Source organism: Anomaloglossus baeobatrachus, chromosome 9, assembly GCF_048569485.1.
Source record: "Anomaloglossus baeobatrachus isolate aAnoBae1 chromosome 9, aAnoBae1.hap1, whole genome shotgun sequence".
In the NCBI taxonomy this organism is placed as follows: domain Eukaryota; kingdom Metazoa; phylum Chordata; class Amphibia; order Anura; family Aromobatidae; genus Anomaloglossus; species Anomaloglossus baeobatrachus.
In genome coordinates, this window is record NC_134361.1 from 189,575,415 (window position 1) to 189,591,135 (window position 15,721).

The following is a 15,721-nucleotide window of genomic DNA, read 5'->3' on the forward strand; positions in this document are numbered from 1 at the left end:
AGTAGTAGGCTACAATCCTCAGCTCGCCCCGACACGCTACAGACATGGGGGCAGAGTGGTGTATGGAGTGGGTGTGGAGGTGGTACCTGCTTGCAGCTACACATATGGAGGTTCAGTCGGCTTTCCTGGATCCCGTTCACACTGTACAACATCACACATAGCGCTACCAGTGACGAGTCCACCGTGGGTTAAAAAGAGAACAGTTTTACTGTAGGCTTGCTTTAAACACTGCTTCCATGTACCAAAGACATGTTTGCCACCACAATCTTCAACAGGCATTACTCCCATTTCACAACCCGGCTCTTTCGTTACGATCACCAAGGAGAGGAGGGATGGGCACTTTATATTCCTTTTACTGTCCAAATCATTTGTCGCTATGGTTAGACTAACCGTAAAATATAAAGGACTCTTAAAGCCCTTGTTCCCGCCGTGCCAGTGACCCTGCCGGTTAAAGGTCCACACGGATAACGGCCACCGGCCACGGAAGGGACGTGCTCCTCTTCTCCCTCTGAATTTACCTTCCATAGCTGAGGTGTTGTCGCTTGCTTTAGTTTCCTTGATTCCATCCTGCACTTTCTTTGCCTGTTTTCTCCATATCACACTACTCCACTCTGCTACATCTTCTTCTCAACCTACTCTCTCTCTGTCACTCTTTCCTTACGCACTTGAACCAGGACGTTCTCTCCCTTATATTCCCTTTGCTGGGGGCTGTCCTCCCCCTTTTAACTCATGCAATCCTGCCACTTCACCACAACTCTAGACTTTCCCCTGTCACTAAGGGACCAGTGACATCTAGTGGCAGCCAGCATACAATACACAAGAAAACCCATATATAAATACATTTCACTAAGGCTAGTTTCACACATCCGGCTTTTCGCCGGTTTGCCGGTTTCAGCGCACGCCAGTACAGTGTATACAGTACAGTGACAGCGCTGTAACTTCCGGGTCACATGCTCTGGTCACATGACAGCATGTGACCAGAGCTTGTCGCGCTGCCACTGTACTGTATACACTGTACTGGCGTGCGCCGGAACATTCTTTTTATTTTTCTACTTAGTGGATTGGTGGCTAAAGAGTACCGGCGAAAAGCCGGATGTGTGAAACCGGCCTAAAACACACATGAATAAGTCATGATGTCTTCAGGGGGCTGGGCACTTATATAGAAATGCTTGGCCCTCTGCAGTGTCCACACATATGGACTCCTCCTGGGTCAGAAAGGTTAGGCACAGAACTTGGAGCGCACCAACAGTACTGCTCAGGATCCATGCGGCAGGCACATGCGTTCCACAATGGAATGCAAAAACTGAAGTGATGCTTGAAAAAGATGCCCCCCTGATGTCACTTCCGGTGTGCGTGCTCGCACAGATGCTGGCGGAGGGAGGAAGAGATGCTGGGGAGCTCAGGGAGGCCCCCGGCATGGAACCTATTCTGCTTTACCTTGCAACAAGGCGCAGGAAGAATGGGGAGGTCCTGAATCCAGGGAGACGGGAGCAACAAGGGAGGAGGAAAGCCATGGCCACGATCACAGCTGCCCAGTTTAAGGTATGTTGGCAGCGTTCCTTTTAACGGCCACGGAACACCACAGGATAACATCTTAATGCCCAGGAAAAAAAAAAAACACTGGCGATGGATGACGGTGAATTAACCTCTGGTGGTGCTGTCATGGAGGGTAACTGGAGAAAAATTACTTTTTTTCCACTGAAATGTTGTATTAATGTTGTAACGTTTTTAATTTTCAAATGGGTCTAATAGGAGAAAACAGACCACATTGTGTATTATGCAATTACTCCTGAGTACACAAATACCCCAATATGTGGTTAGGAACTACTGCAATTTTGGTTTTATAAGACGGACCAGATTGTAAAACGCACCCCAAATTTGGAGAAGAATTTTTTTTTTTTTAAAAAAAATGGGGTCAAGGGACGAGGCAGCGGTGGTGGAGCAGGGTCACAGGAGGAAGGGGTGCTGTGGGCGTCCCAGATGCTCGCTGCGGGCGCTGTAAGGCAGAGAACATCCAAAAACTGTTGGCGGTGCGGGCTTCAAAGAAAAGGGCGCCCGTAGTCGGCGAGTGCGCAAATTTAGTTATCGGCTCAATGACAAGCAGAGATCTCATCTGCGCATGCGCCACCTCTGTGCTCCATTTTCCTTAAGTCCACTACTAGGAGATCAAAGGGCTAGAGGCAGCGCGTGCGCAGATGAGATCTTGAGACTAGTGCTCCATCTGTGCATGCGCAGACTCTGGGGGCCATAATTTGACGTTCGAACCGCCGACATTATCAGTATGGCCTCTGCCTCATCGCCTGCAGCATTGCCCGTGCCTGCTGTGACCGCTCCCCACCACCTCGGTAAGCTACATTCGGATTACAAGACGTACCTCTCATTTTCCGAGGAAAAGTGTGTCTTCTAAAATCAGAAAAATACGGTATTTTCAGGCACAGTGCAAAGCTCAGAAGGGAAGGAGCACCATATTATAGCCCAGATTTTGCTGGAATGGGTTATGGGTACCATGTCACACTGGAGGAGCCCCTGGGGTGCCAGAACAGCAGAACCCTCCAACAAGTGTCTCCATTTTATAACCTGCACCCCTCAATGAATTCATCTAGGGATGCACTGAGCAGATTGACTCCACAGGTGTGACAGAATTTTATACCATTGGGGGTAAAGAAAAAATAATTACTTTTGTTTGGCACCAATATTAGTTACAAAATGTTTCCCGAACGTAGCAATACCAGATATGTAGTTGTACAGCACTCTTTGGCCACACGGCAGAGATGAGTGAACCCAAGAGTTCGGTGCTCAAGCTGAACACAGACTTTACCAAACAGAGTTCGGATGCTTTACGTATGCAAACCACGTGCATGACCATCATTGTTGTTCAGGTACACTCAGTGCTCATCCTAGTGCTAGTTGCCTGCGGTGTTTGATCGGCTGCAGAAACAAGGGCTAGGGGAAACTATAAGCAGATGGGGAAAGAATTGGCAGGAATATGTTCTAGGAAAGATTGTTTTTAATCGCTTTATTAATGACCTTGTGGATGGTATTGATAGTAAAATGTCAGTCATTGCTGATGACACCAAACTATGTAGGATATTCAAAACGGATCTTGATAGTACAATATTACAAGCAGCCTGTAGTGTTTGATTGGCTACAGAAGCAAGGACAAGGGGAAACTATAAGCAGATGGGTAAGGAATTGGCAGGTATCTGTTCTAGGACAGATTCTTTTTAATATCTTTATTAATGACCTTGTGGATGGGATTGAGAGTAAAGTGTCAGTCTTTGCTGATGACACCAAACTATGTAGAGTATTAAAGACTGACCTTGATAATACAAAATTACAAAATGATCTGGATAAGATGTCAGAAGAGGTCTTTTTTCAACGTATGTAACTTTATATAAAGTCCGGCTGAAGCCGCTGAACCGACCTTCCACGGGTCCGCTCATCTCTACTCGGGAGGAAAGAAACGTTGACTGTTTTAGAACAGATTTTAATAGAAAAGTTTGCAGAGCTCCTAAATGACGGGACAGCAGAAACACCATTTTTTAAATTACACTCCTGAAAATTCAGCTTTGGGTGACAATTTTGACACTGTGGGTGTTCTCCCCAAACAAGCTGCTTATTTTCCATTCTTTATTTTGTTTTGAAATATTTTTACAATTATTCTTTTTAACTTTTTTTTTCCCCCCTTTGGTCCCTCTATGGTACGGGAACTTTAATTGACCTGATCAATGGTGTAATATTCTGCAATACCCAAGTAGTATAGGGTATTAGACCTGTCTGTGACACTGAAAGAACTCCTATTAGACCCCACTCATTACCTGGCATAACAGTGAACTGTACGTGGGAGATCTAGAGGTCAATGCTGTATCAAGCATTGGCTCCCCATGGTCACGTTGCGGGGGAGCCGATAGGATGAGAAAGGGTGGCTCCCAGTGGCGCACCACCAATAGAGGCAAGCCACACCACTGCTATTTGGCCCGTGAGCTGGGTGGCAGCCTTTGGCAGATGTACTGCTCACGGGCAGCTCAGCACAGAGTTGGCACCCGGCAGTAACTCAGACGCACGCAACGCACACAGTCACAAAACAGGAGCACAGGCGCACAGCAGTAGCTAGACTGCTCCTCTGCAGACGGAGCCTGGCCCGGTAATAGTCTACTTACTGGACTGATAGATGTATAGCCTTGCTAGGATAAAGATTAAGTCATAATGTGCATATACCCCCCAGTAACCTGTATGCCCCCCACTAGCCCCTAGTAATTTGTATACCGGCCCCTAGTAATATGTATGCTGCCCCCAGTAACTTGTGTGTCCCCCTCAGTAACTTGTATGTTTCACATAGTAACATGTAAGCCGCCCCCAGCAACGTGTATGTCCCCCCAGTAATGTGTATGCTGCACCCACTAACATGTAAGGCACACCCAGTAATTTGTATGTCCCTCCAGTAACATGTAAGCCGCCCCCAGTAACTTGTATGTCCCCCCTAGTAACATGTAAGCCGCCTCCGTAACGTGTAAGCCACCCCCAGTAACTTGTATGTACACCCCAGTAACATGTAAGGCACCCCAGTAACTGGTAGTTCCCCTCAGTAAGATATGCTGCCCCAGTAACGTGTATGCCCCCCCCAGTAACGTGTAAGCCTCCCCCAGTGAAGTGTAAGCCATTACCAGTAACGTGTATGTCCCCTAGTACCTTTTAGGTCCCCCCAGTAACATGCATGCTGCCCCCAGTAATGTGTATGAACCCCTAGTAACGTGTATGTCTCCCCAGTAACGTGTATGCTGCCCCCAGTAATGTGTATGAACCCCTAGTAATGTGTATGTCCCCCCAATAACATGTATGCTGTTTATGATGTTAATATTTTGTGGTATTTTTATTTAATCGGGGAAGGGGAAGGGTCATTCAGACTTTTGATATGGAGCCCCATAATTTATATGTACACCACCGGTGGCGCTTCCTCTAAATAAAAAAGAAATTCTAGATTGCTAATAATTGCGGCATTTAGAGGGTTAAACAGCCAAAGTTCCTATGGCGAGCTGCCGCTGCGAACTCCCTGAATAATGGGACATACAGATACTTCTAATGGCGCAAAGGGTTAAATAAAAAAATATATACACTGTCTGCTTTAAACATTAGGTTATTTTTGATGCTTTATTTCAAAGAAAAATATCAGAATTTTTTTTTTTTTATAATTATTATTCTTACTTGTACAGGGCCAATACTCTTGTTTCTTCCACCCGGCATCCCATCTTCTCTGATCGCTGTAAAAAAATGGAAAATAAATGTACATGATTAACGCAAAATTAATATTGAGGCATAAGAATGCTATAGTAAATGGATTTATGGGGATAAACCTGTGGAAAACAGACACTAGTAAAAAAAAAGCAGCTGCAGATGCAAGCTATGGCCACAAGGTGGCACTGGTTCACTTCCACAAGAGACCAATGCTGTCACAGTGGAACAGAAAGGATAAAGGTAGGGGGAATGATTAACCCTATAATATAACCTCTCTGTGCTTTCGTCAGGGGTAAAAACCCACGCTCTCATGCTGATATATGGACGGTCTAAAATTTATAAAGTGCCACTATACCAGTTTTGGAAGCAATCTCTGCCAAATAAACTCAGAACTTGAAAAATTGCCAGATCAGTTACCCACACTTTGCACTGACGAGGGGCAATCACCCCGAAACACTGTGTCTGCAAATTGGGATTCTGATCTGGCATATTATATCTTAGGTCATATGAAAAGGCTTGTTAAAAGGCCACTTTTGACTTTTAGGATTGCTTTTTCCAATAGGTGGCGCTAGAGTTTGTCTCCTTTCCTGGAGAGACAATTTGACAAATTGATGTGAAACATTGTTTTAGTAAAATTAAACAGAAAGCCAAAAAGCAGCAGGAATTTGCACATAGTCGGCAAAGATTGAATTTTTACATCAGAACGTTCAAAATTTCTTAAGATTTGTGCATCATCTAAGAAATTTGCCACTACTTTCTCGAAATATCCACATACCTTGCACCGAGGGGCGGAACGATTGAGGTCACAGGGATCACAACCGTGAACAGGAGTGGGGGACAGTATATAACAGGAGGGGGACAACAGGAGGACAGTATACACCAGGAGGACAGTATACACCAGGAGAGGGACAGTAGATACCATAAGGGGGACAGCAGATACCAGGAGAGGCCCACGATGTGGACATATATACCACTATGTGGACATATATACCAGGATGTGGACATATATACCAGGATGTGGACATATATACCAGGATGTGGACATATATACCAGGATGTGGACATATATACCAGGATGTGGACATATATACCAGGATGTGGACATATATACCAGGATGTGGACATATATACCAGGATGTGGACATATATACCAGGATGTGGACATATATACCAGGATGTGGACATATATACCAGGATGTGGACATATATACCAGGATGTGGACATATATACCAGGATGTGGACATATATACCAGGATGTGGACATATATACCCCCGATGTGGACATATATACAATAACGTGGACATATATACAACAATGTGGACATATATACAACAATGTGGACATATATACAACAATGTGGACATACATATATACCACAATGTGGACATATATACCACAATGTGGACATATATACCAGGATGTGGACATATATACCAGGATGTGGACATATATACCAGGATGTGGACATATATACCACGATGTGGACATATATACCCCCGATGTGGACATATATACAACAACGTGGACATATATACAACAATGTGGACATATATACAACAATGTGGACATATATACAACAATGTGGACATACATATATACCACAATGTGGACATATATACCACAATATGGACATATATACCAGGATGTGGGGATATATATTACGATGTGGACATATATACAACAACGTGGATATATATATACAACAATGTGGACATATATTCAACAATGTGGAGATACATATATACCACGATGTGGACATATATACCATGATGTGGACATATATACCAGGATGGGGACATATACAGTGCCCTGAGAAAGTATTCAGCCCCCTTGAATTTTTCAACCTTTTCCCATATTTCAGGCTTCAAAGATAAAAAATTTTAATTTTATGGTGAAAAATCAACAAGTGGGACACAATTGTGAAGGTAAATGATATTTATTGCTTATTCTAAAATGTTTGTAAAAAATAAAAAACTGAAAATTGGGGCGTGCAATATTATTCATCCCCTTTACTTTCAGTGCAGCAAACTCACTCCAGAAGTTCATTGAGGATCTCTGAATGATCCAATGTTGTCCTACATGACTGATGATGATAAATATAATCCCCCTGTGTGTAATCAAGTCTCCGTATAAATGCACCTGCTCTGTGATAGTCTCAGTGTTCTGTTTAAAGCTCAGAGAGCATCATGAAGACCAAGGAACACAACAGGCAGGTCCGTGATACTGTTGTGGAGAAGTTTAAAGTCGGATTTGGTTGCAAAAAGATTTCCAAAACTTTAAACATCCCAAGAAGCACTGTGCAAGCGATCATATTGAAATGGAAGGAGTATCATACCACTGCAAATCTACCAAGACCCGGCCGTCCTTCCAAACTTTCATCTCAAACAAGAAGACGACAGATCAGAGATGCAGCCAAGAGGTCCATGATCACTCTGGATGAACTGCAGAGATCTACAGCTGAGGTGGGAGACTCTGTCCATAGGACAACAATCAGTCGTACACTGCACAAATCTAGCCTTTATGGATGGAAGAGTGGCAAGAAAAAAGCCATTTCTCAAAGATATCCATAAAAACTGTTGTTTAAAGTTTGCCACAAGCCACCTGGGAGACACCAAACATGTGGAAGAAGGTGCTCTGCTCAGATGAAACTAAAATCGAACTTTTTGGGCACAATGCCAAACGATATGTTTGGCGTAAAAGCAACACAGCTCATCACCCTGAACACACCATCCCCACTGTCAAACATGGTGGTGGCAGCATCATGGTTTGGGCCTGCTTTTCTTCAGCAGGGACAGGGAAGATGGTTAAAATTGATGGGAAGATGGATGGAGCCAAATACAGGACCATTCTTGTAGAAAACCTGTTGGAAGTCTGCAAAAGACCTGAGACTGGGAAAGAGATTTGTCTTTCAACAAGACAATGATCCAAAACATAAAGCAAAATCTACAAAAAAACGTATCCAGGTGTTAGAATGGCCAAGTCACAGTCCAGACCTGAATCCAATTGAGAATCTGTGAAAAGAGCTCAAAACTGCTGTTCACAAACGCCTCCATCCAACCTCACTCAGCTCCAGCTGTTTGTAAAGGAAGAATGGGCAAGAATTTCATTCTCTCGATGTGCAAAACTGATAGACACATACCCAGAGCGACTGCAGCTGTAATCACAGCAAAAGGTGGCGCGACAAAGTATTAACAATTTTCAGTTTTTTATCTTTTACAAAAATTTAAAATAAGCAAAAAAATATCGTTCAACTTCACAATTGTGTCCCACTTGTTGTTGATTCTTCACCATAAAATATAAAATGCTTATCTTTATGTTTGAAGCCTGAAATGTGGGAAAAGGATGACAAATTCAAGGGGGCCGAATACGTTCGCAAGGCACTGTGTATACCAGGACATAAGATATATACCAGAATGGGGGACATATTTACCAGGAAGGAGCCCAGGATGGGGGACAGTAGAACAGGACGGGGGAAATTAATACATTATGGGGGTAGGGGCAACTCGTATGTCTTTATAGGATTTAGAATGCTAATTGTATACATACATATACATCAATCTGACCAACATAAGGGGGGCAGGTCTAAATTGTGCACCAGGGCCCATCGAACTCCAGTTTCACCATTGCTTACACCCCCCATGCTCAGGAATGCTTGGCTCCTGTTCTCTATAAGAGCCGCTGCCAGGCTCCAAGGAGAACAGAAGGATCGGCCATTGGGACCTCGCTCCCCCAAACATATCCCTGTACACAGACTATTGGCCAATATTGGTGGGTTAATATTGTCTAAAGTGTATGGGGGGGCCCTTTAGGGCTTCTTCACATGTGCCGTTTTTACCGTAGAGAAAAAACCCTGCAGCTGATCTGGTTATTGTTCGGAAACTTATCTGTAGAGTTTTCTACAGCAGGATGAGTATATAGAACATCTGTTTGTCATATGTAGATTATAAAGGCCTAGAGTACTGACGTGAAGTTCCTCCTCGCATATTACGACGTCTCCACAAACTCAATGCTTGCATTGACCCCTCAAACCCAACACCACTTGTTCAAGGTGTCCGCATTTCAAAGCATAATATGTCTCTAGTGTAAGTCTCCGTGTCGCTTTTGTCACTCGGCTTCCTGCCTTTTGACCTTGAGTACAGTAAATGCCGGGAAAATTCGGGCACAATACAGTGGGGCACATACTAAATCCCAAAGTCACACTCCCCTATTAAAAAAACAATCAATGCCATTGCCTGGATTATACCTTCCAGGGGGCACAAAGAACACCCAAGTGAATAAGTCTTAGAAAAACACGGATGGTGGCAAGTCATCAAGAAAAGAAGTCAGTGTTAGAGACCCAAATAGCAATGTGTTTCACCATGGATCACTATGGGGTTTGCATATAATAACTTTCCATATCAGTGGTTAGATTTTACCCGTAGGATTTCATGGACATTCTACAGATACATTTGGCATTGTGAATAGACCCGTAAGGTCCCCATACACATTAAACCACCATTGGCCAAACCCAAGGATATTCGTGGGCTCAGGCGACAAGTCTTATGTGCCAACCTTGAATCCACATATTCATAGAATACATAGTATATTACTACTAAGGTTCCAGATAACGATATAAACCTACATTTTGACCAGTAGTATTCAAGTCTTATGTGTATGATGACTTCCCGACACCATACCCAGACATATCATGTGGGGATTGATGTCCAATTTCTGACTGCCGATCCTTTTGTTTCTCACGTAAGCCAATACAGAAGAATTTGGCCGATCCAAGAGCTTCTGTGTATGAGGGAGTAGCAAGATAACTGCCAGTTGAACCATTCGGCCAACAGCTAACGATTAGATGTTGAACCCTTTAAGGTGGCAACCAAAAGCCGTTGAGTTTAGCTGGACTGGCTTATCTAATAAGTTTTCAAGAATTTCGACATTATCAAACCCTTTGGGAATTGTTGTTATTGGATATTAGCCACCATCGGAGAAGTCTTACAAAGACTTACACCCTTTATCCCACTAACCTCTTCGCGACAGTCATGCCGAATGTGCACACTGTTTGAAAGTAGCGGGCTCAGGAGCCGAGCCAGATCCATACAGCGCGGGTGACGGTTGTTAAACAGCTAATATCATATAGTAACTGCTGCGATGACAGGGTGCCGATGCCACTGCAGGCAAGAACCTCCTGTAGACACCCTGGTTGCCTCCTTGACTATGCACTAACATAACACTCATGATTGGATATCATCATTCATACAAAAGAACATGGCGGCCACGACCGAAACATGAAAATATTTGGTTGCTGATTCCACTGTTGAGGTTCTATATTCTACCTTCAATGTATATTATTCCCTTCAAGCAAATATAAAAATTAAAAAAATTACTTTTACAACAAAAAAAAAAACGAGTACAGTGTTTTTCTCTTTCTATGTACTCAAGTGTTAGCAAAAAAAAAAAAAAAAGGATGAGTAAAATGTTCTTGATTTTCCAACAACCATCCAATCATCCATTGTCCTATCAGGTTATAAGTTTTCCACCTGAGGGTATGTTTAAGGGAATGCTTCTTCTTGGGCGAGTTTTTGGAGAAGTTTTTCGCTTCTTAAAAGCAGTGCTGGCTGACGGTCGGAGGAGATGTCCGATTTCGGACTGCTGATTGCACTGTTCTCACGGAGATAAGCTGCCAGCCGACATGTCAGATGGTGGCTCTCTCATTCAGGAAAACACAAGAGTGCTACACTGAACAAGTGCTCCTGAGTACAGCGGCGCGCTCTCTGTGTATGGCCCCGCGCTATCCCGGTGCACGGCCCCGCGCGCTCCCGGTGCACGGACCCCGCGCGCTCCCGGTGCACGGACCCCGCGCGCTCCCGGTGCACGGACCCCGCGCGCTCCCGGTGCACGGACCCCGCGCGCTCCCGGTGCACGGACCCCTCGCGCTCCCGGTGCACGGACCCCGCGCACTGCCGGTGTACGGACCCCGCGCACTCCTGGTGTACAGTGGCATGCTTCTTGTGTAACCACACGCTCCTGTGTACGGCCACCAGCTCCAATGTGAGCGGATGCATTTTAAGACATCAGTTTTTCATAAGTTACAAATTGTCCTGTTTTTCTTTCTTTTTTAGGGTTTATTGGATCGGTTTCTAGCAGATGAATACTGGAAATGTACGGGGGTCTTTCGCTTTTGGCATACACCATTGGCACTGGCTTAACTCCACAGAGAACAAAATGATCAAGCTAGAACTCAAACTACCTGATCCTCATCTCTCTCAACTACTTAGCGAGAAAAGTCTGAAGGCCGCCATACACGTCAAGAGGGCCGTTTCACATCTCCAGCATTTTGCCGTAAGCCGGCACACATGCAGTACAGCTACATTCATTTACAGTGGAAGCGCGACACCATGCGGTTGTGTGCTTCATACACAACTGCATGTGTCCGCATGGTGTCGCGCTTCCATTGTAAATGGATGTAACTGTATTGCATGTGTGCCGGATCCGGTTTCCGGGAAAATACCGGAGATGTGAAATGACCCTAAGGGGAAAACTTTTCTCCTTGCGGAGACCTGATAAACTAGTCTGGCTGCCAGTGCGGGGTCTTATACCTGCAATGCTCCTCTGGGAAATATTCAAACTGTCTATTCAGAGAGGAAGGAAACTCTAGCGCCACCTATTGGAAGTAGCAATCCTAAAAGGCAAAAGTGGCCCTTTAACGAGCCTTTTCATGTGACTTAGGATTTATACCAGATCCGAACCCCAATTTGCGGACATGGGCTTTCGGGGTGATTGTCCCTCGTCAGTGCAAAGTATGGGATTTGATCTGGTAGAATGAGAAGCTTTAGTGGGGTCTAAGGGGAAAACGTTTCTCCTTGCGGAGACTGACAAATCAGTCTGGCTGCCAGTGAGGTGTCTTATAGCTGCAATGCCCCTCTGGGAAATACAGTGATACCTCGGTTTTCATTGATAATCCGTCTGAATACAATCAATGAAATCGGCAACCAATGAAAACCGAAGCAATTATTTCCATAAGAATCAATGTAAATCCAATTAATTAGTTTGAGACGCTCTAAAAAACATACAAAAAACACATTTTATAGAGAATAAAGATAGTGATTTAAACTAAAAACAATAAGAAATGAATATAAAATGAATTTAAAAGGAATATTAAATTAATATAAAAGACTAATATAAAGAATAAATACATCTTATCTTACATTTCTTACATAAATTTTGAAACTGATGGGCAGGGTGACACATAATGCGTGGATTGCCCTTTGTTGTCTCAAAATTAGCAGCGTAGTCTTGTGGGCACGGAGACAAAAACAAATGAAAACCGAGGCAATCAACGAAAACCAAGGAACATTTTTTGTGCAAAAAGACAACGAAAACCAAAACCAACGATAACCAATGTCAACGAAAACCGAGGTAGCACTGTATTCATATTGATGAACTCTAGTGCCACCTATTGGAGGTAGCAATCCTAAAAGTCAAAAGTGTCCCTTTAACAAGCCTTTTCATATGACTTAGGATTTATACCAGATCAGAACCCCAATTTGCAATCACCCCGATACACTGTGTCTGCAAATTGGGTTTCTAATCTGGTATAAATCCTAAATCATATGAAAAGGCTAGTTAAAGGGCCACTTTTGACTTTTAGGATTGCTACCTCCAATAGGTGGCACTAGAGTTCGTCTCCTTTCTCCCTTAAGAGACTATTTGAATATTGCCCAGAGGGGCATTGTAGCTACAAGACTCCTCACTGGCAGCCAGTCTGGTTTGTCAGGCCTCCGCAAGGAGAGAAGTTTTCCCCTTAGACACCACTATAGCTTCTCATAAGCCAGATCAGATCCCATACTTTACACTGACGAGGGACAATCACCTCGAAACACTGTGTCTGCAAATTGGGGTTCTGATCTGGTATAAATCCTAACTCATATGAAAAGACTCGATAAAGGGCCACTTTTGACTTTTAGGATTGCTACCTCCAGTAGGTGGCACTAGAGTTTGTCTCCTTACTCCCTGAAGAGACAATTTTTATGCTTTTAGGAATTTTTACTGATATTTTATTACTTTGCTATAGGAATTTAGGTAAACCCCAGGGGAGATAAGGCCAGCAAACCGATTAACTATTAACAAGTAGAGACCCTGTGATTAAGGACAACAGAGTCTATATACAGGTCCTTCTGGTGACCAATATCTGCTATCTGATTTCTGTTTATCTCTAGCCTTGCCCTCGAGGGCCAAGGGGTTTTGATTGCAAACAGTAACAGAGTCATTGTCTACCTCAGTCTCTCTCCACAAAGCCCTAGTAAGTTTGATCCGTTTAAGCTTGTTTTTTCTTCCCACGGCAGTAAAACCGGCCATATACATTAGATAGCCGTCGGCTAAACGATCGTTTTGCTGACGGCTACAGTACTGTGTAAAAGTTTTAGGCCGGTGAAGAGTAAAAAAAAAAATGCAAAGAATGCTTTAACGAAACAGAAGTGTAAATAGTTTATGAATTAACAAAAAGAGACATTAAATCAAATCAATAATTGTTGTGACCACATTTTGCCTTCAAAACCACATAAATTCTTCCAGGTACATTCATAGTTTTTGAAGGAACTCGGCAGGAAGGTTGCTCCAAACATCTTGAAGAACTCACCCCAGATCTTCTGCGTATGAGGCTTGTATAAATCCTTCTGTCTCAATATGAGATCCCAGACAGACTGGATGATGTTAGATCAGGGCTCTGCTGGGGCCGGATCATCACTTCCAGCCCAGGACTTTGTGTTCTTCTTGATCATTCTTAATGACATTGGCTGGATATTTGGGATCGTTGTCTTGTTACAAAATATATTTGGAGCCAATCAGACGCCTTTCTCCATGATGGATTTGTATGATGGAGAAGTATCTACCTGTATTTCTCAGCTTTGAGGACACGGTTAAATCATGACCAAATCTACAACTCCATTTGCTGAAATGCAGCCTCAAACTTCCAAGGACACTCGACCATGTGTCACTATTCCCTGCAGACACTCATTTTCCGCTCTCCAGTCCTTCTGTTACAGCCAAATAGCTCACAATTTTACTCATCAGTCAAGAGCACCTGCTGATATTTTTCTTATCTTTTCATGCTTGTCCTTGTTTCCATGTTCAAGGTCTTCCATTAAGAGCATTTCTGGCCAGAACAGTAGATGGATGTGTCTTGGTCCTACTGGTTGCTGTCAGTTCTGAACTGATGCCACTGCTGGACATCTTTCAATTTTGATGGGACAGATGATCTGTCTTTCATCTGTGACACCAAGTTTCTTTGGTTGACCACTGCGACTATGGTCCTCAATGTTACTCATTTTTTGTTGTTTATTCAAAAGAGCTTGAACAGCTCATCTTGAAACGCCAACCTATTTTGATACCTTTGCCTGGCAGAGACTTTGCTGATGCAGTAGAACTACATTGTGTCTTGTGGCTGTGCTCTGTCTTTCCATGGTATATCACCAGGGCGATGAAACAGTCTTCCATAACCTCACCTTTACAGCAGTTTGACTGTTCCTCACCCAGCTCCACACAGCTGTTTCTGTTTCAACCTATATATGAACATGATGATCCTTCTCACCTGTTGGTTACTATACCCCTGACTATATCTGTGACCCATTCACAGGACAGTTTGTTCCGGTGAAAAGGCCATTGCCAGTATTATCAATCAGTGGCTTATACCGTTGCCAAAAAGGCGCCAGCTACTGAATTCCAACTTTATGATCCTTATGTCCCCCATCATAATCTGTTAGGGTACACACAGGAGACCCACATACACATTAGATGACTGGCTTATCTAGATGAAATCAATGGGTTCGACTTCAGCCAACTTTCATGCATATGGGACCTTAAGACGTAACCTCACCATACCAAACAGATGGCTGTCAGTCGAACTGACTCCCCTACAAACGAGAGCTAATATATATAAATATACACCTTTATCTATATACTAGCAGCCACTATGGTGAACACCTTTCTATACTAGCATGACTATAACAGTAAGGCTATGTGCGCATTTACCGGATTTTGCCGCGGATTTTCTGCATGTTTCGCTGCAGAAAATGTTCATAACATCTCTGCAGTGAATCACCAGCAAATCCTATGGAGAAAAAAAATCCTGTGCGCACTAGGCAGAATTTGACAGCTGCATGCTTTGCTGCGGAAATCCCGCAGCAAAAACAAGTGCATGTCACTTCTTTTCCGCAGGTAGCTGCGGGTTTTCACTAATTTCATTGAAAAATCCCGCAGGGAACAGCCTTCGGAAAAACCGCAAGAAATCCGCACCAATTCCACACCAAATCCGCACCAAAACGCAACAATCCGCATGCGGATTTTGGTGCGGAATTTGGTGCGGATTTTTTCCGCAGGTGAGGAAATCTTTGAGAGCCTGCGGAATTTTCACAAGAAATTTCCTTTTCCCAGTGCGCACATAGCCTAATAACCCTTTACACACAGGATTACGGTCACCATAGGCATTAATTACTACTCCCGTA

At 43.6% G+C, this 15,721-nt stretch overlaps 1 protein-coding gene across 1 annotated transcript in view; it reads right to left on the bottom strand.

The window, feature by feature from the left end:
* Positions 1–15,721, bottom strand: part of NR6A1 (nuclear receptor subfamily 6 group A member 1) — a 399,090-nt gene that overhangs the window by 61,587 nt on the left and 321,782 nt on the right. Inside the window, exon 5 of the mRNA XM_075322829.1 lies at positions 5,203–5,258. Within this exon, the coding sequence (XP_075178944.1) occupies positions 5,203–5,258 (56 nt within the window). The remainder of the gene's footprint in view (positions 1–5,202; positions 5,259–15,721) is intronic.